Source organism: Otolemur garnettii, unplaced genomic scaffold (assembly GCF_000181295.1).
Source record: "Otolemur garnettii isolate 467f Iridium unplaced genomic scaffold, OtoGar3 scaffold00012, whole genome shotgun sequence".
Taxonomy (NCBI): Eukaryota; Metazoa; Chordata; class Mammalia; order Primates; family Galagidae; genus Otolemur; species Otolemur garnettii.
Genome location: NW_003852407.1, coordinates 19,498,719 through 19,516,541, shown reverse-complemented (window position 1 = coordinate 19,516,541; position 17,823 = coordinate 19,498,719). Strand labels below are relative to the sequence as shown.

The following is a 17,823-nucleotide window of genomic DNA, read 5'->3' as shown; positions in this document are numbered from 1 at the left end:
AAACAAACAAACAGTTTTAGATTTGGGAGGAATGCAAAAGTAATAATAACATTTTAGAATAATTATTCAAACATTTCTATTAGACAAACTTCTAGAGCAGAGCCACTGAGTTAATGAAAGCTATTTACGAATTATTTCAAATTCTCATCAACATAGCCAAACTCCTACCAAAAAAGGAGCACCTATACTCTTCTAAACAAAGAATACATGTGTTCTACCTATACACAGCCAAAAAACCTTTTCTTAAATTTTTACCTATCTAATGAAATAAAAATGACAACTTATTCTTTAACATACACTTATTTAATACGAAGGCTGTTAATCTTTTCATAGGTTTAGGGCCTCTGTACTTTCCTTGTGAATTGCCTATTTAATACTCTTTTGTGAATGGTTTTTTGAGATATCTGGTTTGTAAGGGCCCTTTGTATATGTAACATTAGTCCTTTGTCATACACTTTGCAAACAGTATTTCCCAGTTTTGATATGAAAGAGTTTATTCTTCTGTAGACAAGCACACCCTCATTGCCTTTATGGCTTTAAGATACCCGCACTAAACTAAGAAAGGATATTACCATTCCTAGATTTAAAAAAAAGCTGTCTTACCATTTTCTTCTAAATATATTTATGTATGTATATGTATTTATACATATTTGCCTTGTATTGGTTTTATTTTTTTATTATTAATCAAGGTGTATTACCATGTACTAAATAAGGTAGGAATTGAACCCAGTAGATAGTTAGATGTCACAATACCATCTAGTGAATAACCTCACTCTTGCCACTGATTTTAAATGCTTTGGTCATATGCAGTATTTAAATCCTCATTACAGTTCATTTATCTGTTTATTCTTACCACAGTAAACAGTTGTAATGTCTGCAGCCTTATATTTTAGTATTTAGATACTATTTTAATATCGAGATAATATTTACAACTGGTAATTCCTCTTAATAATTTTGGTATTTTGCTTTTAGTCCTGTAACTTTTTAAAATTTATTCTTAGCACGCATGCCCACACACAACACACATACATACATATATCTATCTATATGTATATAAAAACTGCCTGTGAAGTTTCATTAAACTGTGAAACTAGGGGGAGGGGCAGCAGCAATCCTGAACATTCTAATGGAGGCAGAACTATGCCCTGGCTATCTCTGATGGTTTATAAATGACTCTAATGTACACTCCAGTTGAGAACCAGTACAATACACCCTCAGCTTTCTTACAGGTAACACTCAAGGACTGACCAATTCAGAACAGCCCTGGAAGTCCATGAGATGTTTTAATTTACCTGAAACAAAATTTCAACTCTTGCAGGTAACAGGCAACCACTGTTGACCAGTGGTTCTCAACCTTCCTAATGCCGCAATGTATTTTCATTGTTACAAAGGGGTTGTGACCCACTGCTATTGACCAAGAAAGAATCAGTACCTGGAGTGGAACACCCTGTTTTCATATTGAACTGTGGTTTATTCACTAGAATTTGTCTTTTCTTATGATACCCAAAGGGCAAAAAGCACTGCTATGGGGGTTAGGGAAGGCCAGAAAAGAATGGCAACTTCTATCAGCGTTGATGGAAGAGAAATAGAAGGATTTTACAAAGTGATGGTTTTATCCAGAAAAGAGAGGCACTAGATGAACTGAAGAATAAATGTTTAATACTAGTTGTTCAGACCTATAACAAGTCTGTTATACTAATATATGTTCTATGAGGAACTAGAAAAAAAAATCTGTGATATTACTTCAGCAAGAACTCCAGTCAATAAAAATTTTGCTCACAACCAACAGATCTTTTTAACAAAAGCTGAAAAGGCAACAGTAACTTAAAAACATGAAGACATGTATAGGAAAAAAAAAAATAAAATCACCTTAGGTTGAGAACTCAATATAACACATCAATAAAAACATAATTAATAAAGGCAACAGTTGCAACTACTTAACTGAATCAAAATGCAAACAAAAGACAGCTCTAAGATCTTAAGATTTCTTCTTTGCATAATTGTGAAGTTAACAGGAAACGTGCTATCAGCTGATAAAATTCCCACAGGAACAGCTGTTCCAAAGCTGAGAAACGTATTTTAAAAACCACTATTAATATCCCTAGAAACTGATTTAACATTATTTAAATGCAGTAACAGACACAATAGGTTATAAGATAAGAATAGGAGTTCAACACAGAAACAGATGCAAGTAGACATGTCTTAAGCCCCAAATTCAATCATATCCTATGTGATGACAAATACGGCATATTTTACCATTAAGCTGTTTGCTCTACCATTCTGAAAAACCCCAGGGCATAAAATAAGAATAAGAGCCACTTGCCCATAACTTTGCATTTACTTCATTTCAGTAAATGAAATCCAAGCATAACTCTTTTCCTCCAGGCCTTGTAACTCTCTTTTGCTATAATGGTATTAGCAAAAATCTGGGAAACACAATTCATTAATGACAAGAAATATGTAACAAAGTTCTCTTAATACCAGTGTACTGTTCATGACACCATATTGCTTTTCTTTTTTTTAAGTGAATATTAAAACCTTTTAACATTTCACATTGTTTTTTTCAGAAGATTTGTAACAAAAATACATGGAATTTAGTATGTGTTTCTTTTTTGTCTTTTTTTGAGACAGCATCTTACTATGTCACCCTCAGTAGACTGTGGCATCACAGCTCACAGCAACCCCAAATCCATGGGCTTAAGTGATTCTCTTGCCTTGGCCTCCCAAGTAGCTGGGACTACAGGTACCCACCACAGCGCCTGGCTATTATTTGTTGTTGTTGTTGCAGTTGTCATTGTTGCTTTAGCCGGCCCATGCCAGGTTCAAACCTGCCAGCCTTGGTGTATGTGGCCGGCACCCTACCCACTGAGCTATGGGCACGACCTGTAGTATATGCTTCAATACAGTGGGTAATTATAGAATCTAAACAAGTCTATAAACTATAATCCTTGCTGTGGCACAGAATATTCCACTCCACTAAGAAGAGAGAATCACATGATTAGGCACAGTATCTCACACTGCCTATTGTTTTAATTTCAGAGACTGGCAGACTTGGAGAAAGAAACAAATTAACAAAATCAGTAACAACAGTCAAAAAAATATGGAAAGCTTCATGAATCTGTGTGTCATCTTTGCACAGGGGCCATGCTAATGTTCTCTGTATCATTCCAATTTTAGTATATGTGCTGCCAAAGCAAGCACTCATATTGCTTTTCTATTTTACAAAATACATACAATAAATAAATATTATTGTTAAGATTTAACACAATTTTAAACACATTATGCCTGGCAGTCATTACTTTTGAGTTACCACAAAGATATTTATGAAAGTATAGCAGGAAAAGCAACTGAGACCGAGAATCACAATTTCTGGGTAAATGCACCACCATCTGCTTCTACTCTCCACCCTTAAGGCAGTAAATCACAATGATACATTTTCTAGGCTTTCATGTTAAAATATATCATTCATATTTGATAAAGTGAAAACAAAGATTTGGAAAGAATGGAGGAATGATCAAAAATAGCAAGGTTATAATACAGACAGAAGAATTTGCTCTAAAGAAATTTAATTCACACATGGGGATAGAATGGCAAGTAAAAGCATTTAAGCAAGGAAAAAATATATATTATATATTCAAGCTCCTGAACCATCAATTTTTTTTAATATTCACTGACAATACTTAGGTTGAGAAACACAGCAACACATTCAAACCCAAGTTAAGATTATAACAGATCACAGCAACACACTTAAGAATCTATATTCAGCTCTCTCAAATAGTTTCTATCCGGTACCTGTTCATATTAATTGGTCAGTGTTCATGCAATAACAATTATTAAACATTTTAAATATCACCCCTGAACCTAACTACATAGTTAGATCTTACAGAAATCACTGTTCATAGTTCACCAAGCATTCACAGAGCATGTACCATGTGCCAAGCAGTGTTAGGCCACAAGGATAAAAGTGCAGAAAGCAACACAATCTCCTACACTCAAGGAGCTAGCAGAGTAAACCTAATACATAATACAGTATGATAAATCAGGTTTTACAGCATGAGAGAGCAGAACAAAGACACGCAGGACCTGGGGTATTGGGAAAAACTATTTGAAGTACACAGCTAATATCAAGACTAATAAGTAAGGTGAAGGCCACAGTCCAAGAAAAAAAATATTAAGGATGTAAACTAGAAGAGTAGTTAAGAAGAGGGCTTAAGAAAAGTTAAGCAACAAAATAGAGAAAGATTAAGTAAACTAATGGAGATAAAAAGAGAAAAAAATATTTAAGAGATTTTAAAAAAACATTCGCATGTCCGCCCCCATAATTGTGTTACTGATAGGACAGGAGAACACAAGAAGTTTCTCAAGCAGTTTTTGCCTTGTGCAAATGAAGAGCTAGCTGGTAAGAACATAATTTAAGATCAAAATATACCAGGTAAGAAATGTGATGAGTTTATCAATGTTAATTTAAGATGCCTTGGAAACATACAAGCAGATAAAGGTAAAAGAGTTGGCCATACAAACCTAAAGCTCAAAGAAAGGACAGGATTAGAGACAGATTTGAGAGTGAAAATCTTGACTATGAACAAGATCATCCCAAAAATGTATATAGCAAAAAGCACAGTGATCCAAGGATTTAAAGTCTAGGGTAATTTAACACTTAAGGGGGAAATAAAGGAGGTACTTCATTTTGTTCCTTTGTTCTTGAGTATTTATCTAAAAAGTGTGTCATTAACCATGCCTTTAAAGGAATTACTATTTTTTACAAGCCTGTAGTCAATGCAACTCAGTGCCTGTTGTAAAACCTTCAAAAGAAACTATAAGTGGATTACTTTTTCTCCCTTTTGAAATATTCATAATTTTTTAAATGCATAAGATTATTTTTTTAGAAGTTCATACCATTGAAAATGAGATTAAAAATTCCCCATGATTATTCTTTTTAAGTATGTTATATAGGAAAAACAATGCACAACCTTTTTAAAAAATATTGTTATGCACAGGACAGAACCAAAGAAGATGCACAATACATGTCTGTAGTTAATAAAAATGAAATATACTTAAAATACGTAAATAAAATTTATAGAAAACTTACATTTAGAATTCAACAAAAACTAAAATAGCTATACTGTAAATTCTCAAAGAGACTGCCCCCAATTTTATGTTTTGTATAACCTCTCAAGAAAAAAAAATACACCTTAAAAAAAAAAAAATACTAATTATAGTAAATACTACACAGTTTCAGTACCTCACTGGTCAACCGTATTAGAAGAGCTGCAGCCTCTGAATATTTGCTTTGGCTTTTTAAAATTTCAGCACTAAGCAATACACATCTTTCAGCCAACACCATATTCCTAAGGAAAAAAAAGATAAGAAAATAATAATATACAAAAACCAACATAATAATACCAAGTACCTTAGTACATCAAAGTTAATATGTGTTCAGAAAAAGGTTTCAATTACAGTTGTCTAATACAGTTATCCTTTAGCATTGTGGATGCCTGGTTCCAAAAACCCCAGCATACTAAAATCAGAAGTCCCCTATATAAAATGGCACCGCATTTGCATACAACCTACACATATTCTCCTATATACTTTAAATTACCTCTAGTTTATTTAAGATACCTAATATGATGTAAATATCATCCAAATTGTTTTAATATTTTATACAGGGTGGCTATAAAATTCTTGGGCTATTTAAAATAGCACACACACTTTGTGGCCATCCTGTATATTTGTATTTTTATTGTTAGAGGTCTTATTTATTGTGTTTTCTTTCCCGAATATTTTTTATCTACCGTTAATCAAATCCACATATGCAGAACTTACGGATACAGCCAACTGTAAAAAGAAGTCTATGTCCTTGTTTTCTATCTACTAAAACAGTTTAAAAAGAAATCATCAGAGAATTCCTATAACTCATCAAACTTTTTTATCATATAATTTCATAGTAAGAATACAATGCAAAGTCACATTTCCTGTACATAAAAAAGCTAAAGCTCAACTGGTTCCAGAAGGTAGCTGGCAAAAAATTGCTTTGAACAAGAAGAAAGAGAAACATTTCACTAGGATTTCTTTCTCCTTTTCCAATACGTGTCTTCAGCTATTTTTAGGAATATTTAAGCATTTTCTCTCTGAAAGTACCATGAAGATATTTCAAGTGGATGTGGCATTGAGCCAGTGCTGCCTGAGACAAATTTTTATTTTATTTTTATTCCTGAGACAATTTTTTTAATAAAAACACAATCAGTTGATTTTTCTTTTCAGACTACTATATTAGTAATCAAGGATTAGCTTACTATTCTCAAAAATAATAAAAGTAAATGAAAGCATTCTTACTGTGAAATTATAAAATGGAATCCTTTTGCTGGGAAACAAGTTTTTTTCTTTTTACTTTCTAATTCTTAAAAGTATCAAAATATCACTTTGCTTTAAAATTAAGACTTAAGCTTACTAACTGGAACCCACTGTAGAGGGCCATTCTGAACAATATTTTAAAAAAACAATTTACTAAACAAACAAAAAAAAAAACACACATGGCTCCATGCCTGTAGCTCAGCAGCTAAGGCACCAGCTACATACACTGGAGCTGGCGGGTTTGAATCCAGCCCAGGCCTGCCAAACAACAATGACAACTACAACCAAAAAATAGCCAGACGTTGTAGTGGCATTTGTATTCCCAGCTACTTGGGAGGCTGAGGCAAAAGAACCCAAGAGTTTAAGGCTGCTGTGAGCTGTGACAGCACAGCATTCCACCCACGGCGACAGCTTGAGACTCTGTCTCAAAAAAAAAAAGAAAAGACACATAAAAAGGAAAAAATACAATTTACTAATTTCAAAAATTATTGTAGGTATGTTATAAACTTTCTACAAATCACAGTTCTTTAAAGACTAATTCCTATTTTACCAGCACCTACTCATATATAGACTCAGTTCTTAAACATTTTTATTAAATTTTATAAACTCCCTTAAATCTCAACACTACCACTTTATGTTTGATTACTAACCCATTTCTTCATATGCTCAGTTATTAAGTCATAGGCTACAAGTCCAAGATTTATTAATTTGTTTACTCAGGTAACATTTAAAAAAAAAAAAAATCACCTGTGACAGGTATAGTAGAAGTTCCAAGGATTGAGGTATTCCTAGACACATTCCCTATCTTAAAAGCAGAAACTGATGTAAGAGAGAATGAACACAGAACAACTGATTTTTATCATGATTTGGGGAGAAAAAGGATAGAAGGGATGGCTTCATACAAGAGAAAAGAAATTTTTGAAAGTCCTTTTAGATACAGAGGATCTCACTGAATAAAAACAGCATGGCACTCTAAAGAGAAGGCATTACAAAAGTAAAATATTATATTTCCTGTATTTTAAGAAAATTTATTTACATTTTAACATTACTGAGGGAAGTTTCTTAGAACTGACATGTATAATTGATACAGTGTTTCTGTCTTAGAACTGACATGTATAATTGATACAGTGTTTCTGATTTATCTCAAATTATCTATTAAATTATTGGTAAATCTTACCAATTATGGTAACTCAGAATGAAGATTATAAGGTAAATAATGTGTGACAGTAATTAACACCTTTCTTAAAAGGTCTATTCTTCAGACATCCCATGAAATCTTCCCTGACCACTTTGAGACCTGTTTAATAGTCTCCTCATAAGTGATGAATTCTAACTCCTGTGCTATATAATTTTAACAAAACTCATCATAACTACTTAACCCTTCCTATTTCTTCCCCTGGGCTATTATTTATTTAACTCTTCATGTTTTGCTTATTAAACAAGGACGATTCAAAATGACTAATTTCTGACTTGACAGCAGTTATGGTCAGAAAATGTCCCCATAATACACATCATCCTCAATGAAATATATATAACCTTAACACTACATATAATAAATTCGTAACAACTAATCCAAACAAAACAGAAAGAAAAAGATATAATAAAACATCAAAAAAGTCACCTCAATGTGTCTGACTATACAGAACTCTGTAAGTGAACTTCTATAACTGGTCAACATACAGAAGAGATCATAGGGACATAGGGAACTGGGTCTACTGTACTGATACATGTATGTGGTACATGTCTGGTCTATAAAAATTAGGTCAACTTAAGAAGGTGATCAACTATGGACGTTCTATTGTATTTACCTGACTTGAGAATTAAGTCATGAAAAAAAAAGAACTATTTATAACTATTAACAATATAAATGTCAAATTATCCTCTAAGTGGGTAGAAGGTAAATATTATAGTCACCTACTTGCAGATATCCCTATAAGTCTGAATTGCTGTATCCATGTAATGAGCAGGGTATGGCCTAGGTGCTCCCGGCTGAAGAAAAGCTGACACTGCTGCCATTTCCTAAAGAAAAAGACGTAATTTATACTACAGCAAAAGGAAAAATATTCTCAAAGCTTAGGAAGCCTATAAATTGGAACAAAATTGGTTGAGGTTTTTTTACTGAAAACAGGTGCAAATTTCATACTCTAATGCACACTTGAGAAGTATTATTTACATGCTTTACATCAGGGGTCCTCAAATTTTTTAAACAGGGGGCCAGTTCACTGTTCCTCAGACCGTTGGAGGGCCAGACTGCAGGCCCCAGGATGAATCTGCTGCTAAGCAGGACAGGCAGTGGCGGCAAAAACACCCAGTGGGCCAGATAAAAGTGCTGGGCGGGCTGCATGTGGCCTGCGGGCCATAGCTTGAGGATACCTGCTTTACATCTTAAAATTCAATCCCAAGATCTTCCCATTCAGTATTTCAATGAGATTTCAAAAAATAATAATAAAACATAGTGAGCACGTTGGTTTGTGGTGTATACCAAATATCTCATTACCAATGAGCTGAGCTTAAGATTTCTGCCACTACCTAATTCTCAATGAGAACAGAACAAACCAATGACAGGATCACACAGAAAGAACAAAATAAAATACATCTCTAACCAACTTACTGGTATCAACAAGATGAAATCAGAGCTCATAGGAGCTTGCATTATCAATATATTCTGTTCCTTAGATATTATGTAGACGGTAAAAGATCATTTCTTAGACCTATTATTGCTAGTAATTTTCTCTGTCAAATTTCATTTTAAAAATCTATTCTATTGGCTCGGCGCCTATGGCTCAAGCGGCTAAGGTGCCAGCCACATACACCTAAGGTGGCAGGTTCGAATCCCCAGCCCAGGCCCGCCAAACAACAATGATGGCTGCAACCAAAAAATGGCTGGCGTTGTGGCGGTCGCCTGTAGTCCCAGCTACTTGGGAGGCTGAGGCAGGAGACTCGCTTGAGCCCAGGAGTTGGAGGTTCCTGTGAGCTGTGATGCCATAGCACTCTACCCAGGGGGATAGCTTGAGGCTCCGTTAGCTTGAGGCTCCGTCTCAAAAAAAACAAACAAACAAACAAAAACTATTCTATTGTCAATGCCCAGGGCTTTAGTTAACAATTTGAATAATATATAATAGTGTTAAAAAATTAAGAAATGAAGATTAAAATGCAAGTTTTTGGTTCACTTAGCAAAATATACTACTACATCCACATCTATGCTCTCATATAAACCCAGTTTTAATGAAAATGTAGCTAGAAATAAACTAGAAACCATCATAAACCAGACAGAAAGTTTATAAACCATCATAAACCATTAACATCATAATCTACTTTCAGGACAAATAAATGTATCTCTTTAAAACATTTTTCAAAACAGAAAAAAAAATTATCTAAAAACTAAAATGTGATTAACGCCTTTAACCAGACAGACTCTTAAGTTTCATAATATAAACTGTTATCTGTTTCAGAATACCTCTATATCCTCAGCACTTACAGTGTCTGCTCCAAAACTTATTGAATGAGCTGAACAAAAATACCTAATACCCATGTGACAAAGTACTATACAGCTCTCAAGCATGTTTTAGCTAGATTATATTTTAACTACTATAAATGCTGAATATGCAAATCATTCTAATATTGTACATAAAACACAGAATGTGTCAAAAAATATACATTTAAAGAAAAACTACTTTAAAATTGTAATACTCAACATACTTATACATGTACACCCCTTACAAAAGCCGAATACGGGCAGTGCCTGTGGCTCAGTGAGTAGGGCACTGGCCCCATATACCAAGAGTAGCAAGTTCGAACCGAACCCAGCCCCGGCCAAACTGCAACAAAAAATAGCTAGGCATTGTGGCAGGCACCTATAGTCCCAGCTACTTGGGAGGCTACTTGGGCAGGTGAATCACCTAAGCCCAGGAGCTGGAGGTTGCTGTGAGCTGTGACGCCACAAGTGCCCTCTACTAAGGGCAACAAAGTGAGACTCTGTCTCTAAAAAGAAAAAACAAAAGCTGAATACAAGAGACATGAACACCTCTTAAAATTGCAGAAGTCAAACGTGAATTGGGTACTACAATTTTAGTACTTTTTTTTCTTTCTTAAAATATGTATATATATTTTTCGCATCCTCTCTGCATTGCATATACAATATTCTACAAAATACATATTTACTATCTACTGTATATACTATATAAACATACAATAATAAAAATCTACAAAGAAAAAAATCCTGTTAGAAAAATATGCCCCAAATTTTAAGTGATTCTTTGATTTTAATTTAATAAATATTAAATCAATATATATTCAAACAAAACTAATTTAATTTCTATTTTTTTATTTTTATTTTTTTTCTTCTTGCATTTTGGCCAGGGCTGGGTTTGAACTTACCACCCTCGGTATATGGGGCTGACACCCTACTCACTGAGCCACAGGCACCACCCAAAACTAACTTAATTTCTATAGACAACTGAGAACATTCACAATTATCACCCCAAGAAAGTACACAATCTTCAATACTCAACCATTCATTTTTTTCTTATACTCTGTAATGATGGGTTAATACATTTTACAAATTTTGTCATCAAGAACCAGAGTAAACTTTAGTTAATTATGACAGATTAAACCACAAAAAAACTTAAATAATTCCTACTATTGGTTTTGCTATCACGTACATTTTACTTTGTGGTTAATATAACTAAATATCTCTATAATTTTCACCTATAAAGGTATGTAGTATATCTGTTCTACTACAAAATATTTTTACCTTTTACAAGTGAGAAAGCTAAGGCTTAGAGATATTCAATAACTTGCCTGAGAGACAGTCTCATACCATAGTACATGTTCTTGACTAATATGAAGTCCTATCAAGCAACTTAAAAATATACATCAAGCATCTTCCAAAAAACACATCATACTTTGAATAAAAAATGAAAATCAAATTAAACTTTGAAAACTAATGTAAAATTAGAAGGTACTAATCAAAATTAAGAAATCAACCCTGATATATGACCAGCTAATCCTTTAATAAATTAATTTAAAGGAAATCCATTAACTTAGCATAAATGAATTCAAAATCCATAAAGCATTGTACACTCTTTGAGTACAATTTTATCCCTAGATATTTTGTTTGCCATTAAGAGAAATTTCTGAATTATTTACAGCAAAAGAAAGAAGGAATTATGATACTATGGAATACCAACCAAGGCACCAGCTGCATAAAGCATTGCTTGATCATTAAGAAAATCTTTCTTTGCAGTATGGTAGCAACTATAAGCCAAATCATAATGCTGCACTAAAAAACATAAGTCAGCCATTTTCCTGATTTGAAGCTCTGGTGCTTCTGGTGGATACCTGCAAATACAAAAAAAGAAAACAATTTATTATTTATACCCCCCAAATCATTAAAATTGTAAGATCTATTAACAGGCTTCAAGAACATTAAGAAAGTGATCCTATTTCCTCAGAGAAGAATTCTACCTTTAACAAGAGTGTCATTTCTCAAAAATATTTGAAAACAGAACATTACTATTTATTTATAGCCCTGGGAACTTCTCAATAACAAGCAGGTAAGCATTTTTCCATAGTCAAATTATGAAGTAAATAGTTAATTCCAAGTGACTCACTCTTATATACAACCAGGAAAAAAAATCCAAAAAAATGGATTAATTTTATTTTCCCTAATACAGGATTTTGTATAAAATAAGTTTTGCTAATACATGCCATGTCTTAGCATCAGTAAGCCATTATATTTTAGATATGGAAGAGTTACTGACAAATACGTAATCGAACTCCATCCTTTCACAAATAAGGACACAGACCCAAAGTAAAGTGACTTTCCCAATCATCATCTTTATTTTCAGATATCCAGTTATTCAGTTTTTAAATAATTAATAAAGTTTACTTACAGTCATCATTCTTATATACTGGAATTTTCACCATTGTGACACTGAGAAACTAAAGTGATAATTATTTTTGGCAGGGTATTATCATACAGTCAAACATCAGACAAAAAAAATTATAATATTTTACTCACAGCAACCCAGATGTATTTTTCAGTTCATTAATGCTCTTTTCTGGAACTTTACTGCCACTAAACCATTTTTTAGTTGCAGAAAACAGAGATCGACTCAAACCTTTTCTTGACATTAGCTAAGAAAAAAATATTAAATATGTTGACAAATGTGAAGAATTTAATATTTTTATTTTATATAAGAAAAAATTAACAATTTTTTAAATAACTAAAAAGCTCTAACAGTGAGAAAATTCATTTTAATAATACCAATTTAAAGAAAACTGTCTAACATGCTAGCAAAAATCCTACAGAAAACAAGCCTCTTCTAGAGTTGAGAAGACTTTCACCACTGACAATAATTTTAGAAAATCCTAATACTGGCCTATCTTAAACAAAAAGAAAACAAAACAAAAAAAGAAACTTCAAAACTTTAAAGAACTTATACTATTTATTATTTACTTAAATTTTTAAAAAGCAATCCAAACAACCGAGTGTTACCTGATCATTTAATTGCCGAATTGTTTTCTCTATGTGAGGCAAAAGGCCCCGAAATGTGAACTCTTGTATAAACTGTCGAATTCTATCATGATCAGTAAGTGTTAAACATGCACCATGAATTATTCCAGTATTTCCTTTCTTTGTTTCATGTAACGATGAAGCAGGTTTTACATGATCGGTGCCATCAATACTGTTAGAAGGATCACTTGGCTGGTCCAGTTGAAGTGGGTGAGCTCTAAAGTTATTTGGTAAGCCATCTACTGAGAAAGAGATCGTTCTTTTACTCTCGGAATGCAATTAAAAATTGTGATAATACTACCATACTGCTAAGGAAAAAAAGAATATGGGAACCATTTATCTTTCTGTATTATCTTAGAAATCTAAGATAAAATAACATTAACATTCTCCATTGCAAATTAAAGGGCTTGAGTATTCTTGTTACATGTGATAGAAATTTAAAATTTCATGCAAATCAGAAAATGAAGAAAAGTACAGGTTTTAAGTAACATAATTACTTTTAAATGGTATAACCTAAGCCCTAAGAAAAATTATAATAAAAAAATTCTACAGCTATCATTGCCAAAAACTGTAATGTAAAATACAGAAATAAAGTCTCAAAATCATGTGAATTTGAAACAATGTTGCTCATCATATCTTCCTTAAACAGTCTACAAAATTTTTAAGGAAGAAATCTAATATGGTTTTCATTTCAATAGACTCAGGGATACGAGTGGTTTTTGGTCACATGAATCAACTGTATAGTGGTTATGCCTGGGTTTTTAGTATACCCATCACCATCACACAACTAGGGAGCACCCAATAGGCAGTTGTTCTTCCCTTACACCTCTTCCCATCCTCCCCTCTGATAACAGAACTTTCACAAAACAAATTTTTAAATGTCAAAAATAATCAAATGGCTCAAAAAATCTTTAGAAGACTAACCTGCCCATTATCTTTTTGCATTTTGAAATTTCCCTCATCTTTTATCTACAAAGGTTAGCATGCTTTGACAACAGAGCATATTTTCAATCAAAAGAGAAACTTAGAGAAAATATCAAGACCTTTGACTTCGTTATCTAATCCATCCAATGAAAGCAAGTTACTATCAGAATTCTTATTTGATGTTATAGTACAAGGGCCATCTTCATATGAGTCCTATCAGAATAAAATAAAAAAGTATTAGCAGTTAATATTATTTTAATGACATTTAAGATACCACCAAATCCATCAACCATGACTGCTCTGCTAACTATTGGTCTTGTTTATTTGCTAGAGTCTTGTCTTCCAGTCCTCCAATTTCTTAATTTGTTCCATCGATCTTATTCCCTCACTCTAATATAGTCTTTCTTTCTTTTTAGAAGATTTCCAATCTGAATTGTTTTTCTTTTTAATTATTATCAATACATAATAGCCGCCTACCTTCATAGGGCACATGTGATGTTTTGCTACAGTCATACAATGTGAATTAATCCAATCAGGGTTAACTTGAGGCATCACCTCAGGCATTTATCATTTCTCTGTGTTAGAAAAATTCCAATTCCATTCTTTTAATTATTTTAACGTTTACTCCAACTTCTTGTGATTTATACACATCTACTATATTAAGCCCCTTTTCACAGTCTATTACTCTAATTCTTCTGAGTTCAAATTTTGTTATTTATATGTGATATGTATATCTATATATACATATAAGCATGCACACAGGTATTCATATAGGCATATACACATGCCTATGTATCTTAAGTAAGGAATAAGAAAAAGAGATATGGCTCATGTGGAGAAAAGAAAAAGAGGATGGGTGTGAAAGCTCCTGAGTTAGAGACACAGTATTACATGATGGAGTGAATTCTGGATATACTGAATGAAGTGTTTTGAAAAACTATCCAATGCAATGCTTACTTGTGCAAAGGCAGACTTTTCTCCGTTAACAAAGAAAACTTAAACTAAAAATGCCCTACTTACTCCACAAGACAGTAAATAGTAACTATTATTCTGAGTATCATGCTTTGAGTGAAATTTGTAAACTAGAGCTTAAGAAGAAAGTGACCAGTACAGGGAAGTCTGAAACCACTCCTAAGTTGCATAAACCAGCTATATTGAGGACAGGTGTGGTGGCTCATGCCTATAATCTCAGAACTTTGGGAAGCTGAGATGGAAGCGCTCTTGAGGACCAGGCTGGGAAATCGTGAGACCCTGTGTCTACAAAATCTAATAGAAATTAGCCAGGCATGGTGGCTTGTGCATGTTGTCCTAGTAAATAGGAGGCTGAGGCAGTCAGAGGTTTTAATTAGCTATGATCACACCACTGCACTCAGGCCTGGGCAGAGCAAGAAAGACACTGTTTCAAAAAAAGAAAAAGAAACAGAAGTATGTATATTTAGCCTGGAAAATTATAAAAGGGCACATGAAATCTACCCTATTATATTTGAAGCTGTTATAAGGGAAAACTCACATGGTCCACCTAAAAGGACCAAGGAGTAAAAGCAAAGGGAAAAAATTTTCACTTGATCCTTTAGCTAGTCAAATATGAAATGGGTTACTTGAGGAGACAGCAAGTACTGTCACTAGATGAGATCATTCATAGGTTGAAGAGAACTTAAAGCATTAGATCAGAGGTTGTATCTCATAACCTTATTTAAACTATCCTCTAATCTTGGGCTTCTAAGATTCTAAGTTATAGAATTTCTGATATCATGGTCTTTTGTTAAAAAGTTCTCAAACTATACAATCTGATTTACATTCCCCTTCACAACCTTAGATGGCTGGGCTCTAAATCGAATTTTTCAGTACTGTTCCTATTTTTAGTATGGCCCTGAAAGACCATTTTAAAAAATAAAGCTCATTCATAGCCAACGGGTTCTTTTTTGCTTGGAGACTAATCTTCAGCATTATGTTAAAGATCAACAGTACCTCAATAACAGGTCTGCAAAATACTAGGTTAGCATGATATCTAGATCAAAAAGTTCCAAATATAAGACGGAAAAAGGAAAATAAACATATTACTAAACAATATTTATATCAGATCAAAAACTACATAAACTTGATTATAATTGATACTGTTTTAAAAGTCTATACAGAGTTCATAATATAGCTTAGCCACACAAAATATAAAGGTTTTCCATATAACTCTTCCCTCTTAACGAAATATAGTTAATTCTTGATTTCTTAACATAGAAATTTAGCATTTGACTACTACTAAGTAGTATACTATCATACGTTAGAAGTTTAACCAAACATAAAACCTTACACCTATCCAATTCAGCCAACAGACACAACAGTCTAGAACTCTAAGTTAGGAAAGGAGGAAGCAAGGGAGAAATAACACTTCTTGTAAGTTCTGAAGGAAGATAAATCAAAGGAAAGTTACAGAAAAAAGTCTGCCCACCTAAGAGGATATAGGAACATGCTAAAAATGTATATAGGAAGGCAACCCCGGAGCATGTGGGCAGTAAAGAGCTGACTGTAAGCATCCATAATGGGCAGCACTTGTAGCTCAGTGGGTAGGGAGCTGGCCACATACACTAAGGCTGGCAGGTTAGAACTGGCCCCAGGCCAGCTAAAAAACAATGACAACTGCAATAGCAACAACAACAACAAAATAGCCAGGCATGTGGCAGGAGCCTTATAGTCTCAGCTACTTAGGAGGCTGAGGCAAGAGAATCACTTAAGTCCAAGAGTTTGCAGTTGCTGTGACCCATGATACTATGGCATTCTACCCAGGGTGACAGTTTGAGACTGTCTCAAAAAAAAAAAAATCCATAACTAACTAAATGGACAAATCAGAAATTCTATTCTCTCCATGCCTTGCCAATCTAATTCAATTCTTAAATGTAATTAATTTTTCATATAAGAAAAAGATCAATTAACATTGATAAAATATACCCTGACAGGAATATACATAAGGGGTAATTTTAGTTGGATAAAAACAGCTTCTGAACCACCAATTAAAGAGCTTATAGCTGATGGGTCAAAATTGTCAAATTCCAAAAAATTCATATTAATAAGTACACTAGTTAAAGACATAAAAAAAATCTACAGCAACACACTATTATATCATAAAACTGAAATAGAGTTTTTATGATTTGCTTCATTTTTTTTTTTAAACATATACCTACCTGGTTTTGAATACTATTTTTCTGGAGATACTGACTCCAAGGATCAGGTATCTGTTCATCTGATGCTCGATTAGATGCTCGAGAATTAATTTTAAGTAAATAGCAACCCTGAGTTCCGTATTTCTGTTTCATTTCTTCATAAATTGATTCAGCCCTAAAATAAAAAATAGAAAAAGGTCATAGTAAATGGTGAGCAACTCTTAAGCAATCATAGATAATAGAAAACCAAAAGAGAAAATAATTAAAAACATTAAAACAAAATTCATGATCTTAATTTAGCTAGCTTGGATATCACCTTAAAGCAAAGTTACCAAAGTGTGTTGCAATCAATAAAATTCTGAAAACATTCTAATTACCATACTTTAAAATAAATAAACTTGTTATCTGGTGGGAGATAAGATAATTTAAAAAAGACCACCCAGGAAATAAACAGCATAAACTACGGTAAATGAAATTTTGGTTCGTAGAGCTAATCTAGCTTAAGTCTGTATTTTTCTTCAATTAGCCACCTGGTACAAAAAAAACAAAAGATGAACAAAAAACAATCAGGAAAGTCTTAAAGTACATTCAAATGAAAATGCAAAATGCTACCATGATGCAAATAAGCCTAACAAATAGCTGTATCATATTACATATATGGCTGATATATATTAAAAGTTATATTATTATACGAAATTTCCATGAATACAGATAGAAATTATGTGTGTGTGTGTGTATACATACACCCAAGGACAATAAACCAAACTGGCTCATTTTACCAATGATACTGCTAAACATAAGTACCAATAATCCAATACTTGAATTATTGCTTAAATATTCTAGTTACAATTATTCAACATGGAGGATGTATTCCACATT

The 17,823-nt window shown here is 33.2% G+C and overlaps 1 protein-coding gene and 1 non-coding gene across 6 annotated transcripts in view; both read right to left on the bottom strand.

Annotated features, from left to right (window-relative positions):
- Positions 1-17,823, bottom strand: part of TRAPPC8 (trafficking protein particle complex 8) — an 85,661-nt gene that overhangs the window by 47,674 nt on the left and 20,164 nt on the right. For 4 of the 5 annotated variants that reach the window (XR_002772040.1, XM_023510213.1, XM_023510215.1 and 1 more), the window contains 7 exons: positions 16,966-17,119; positions 13,912-14,005; positions 12,851-13,110; positions 12,374-12,489; positions 11,541-11,691; positions 8,270-8,370; positions 5,243-5,348 (listed from right to left, as the gene is read on the bottom strand). Coding sequence is in view for 4 of the 5 variants with exons in the window: in XM_023510213.1 (XP_023365981.1) it covers positions 5,243-5,348; positions 8,270-8,370; positions 11,541-11,691; positions 12,374-12,489; positions 12,851-13,110; positions 13,912-14,005; positions 16,966-17,119 (982 nt within the window). In the remaining variant the exon portion in view is untranslated. The remainder of the gene's footprint in view (positions 1-5,242; positions 5,349-8,269; positions 8,371-11,540; positions 11,692-12,373; positions 12,490-12,850; positions 13,111-13,911; positions 14,006-16,965; positions 17,120-17,823) is intronic. The other variant, XM_003784760.2, reaches the window with a different exon arrangement.
- On the bottom strand, positions 3,095-3,201 carry LOC111723551. Its single transcript, XR_002772071.1, has one exon. It is a non-coding gene; the product is annotated as a U6 spliceosomal RNA (small nuclear RNA).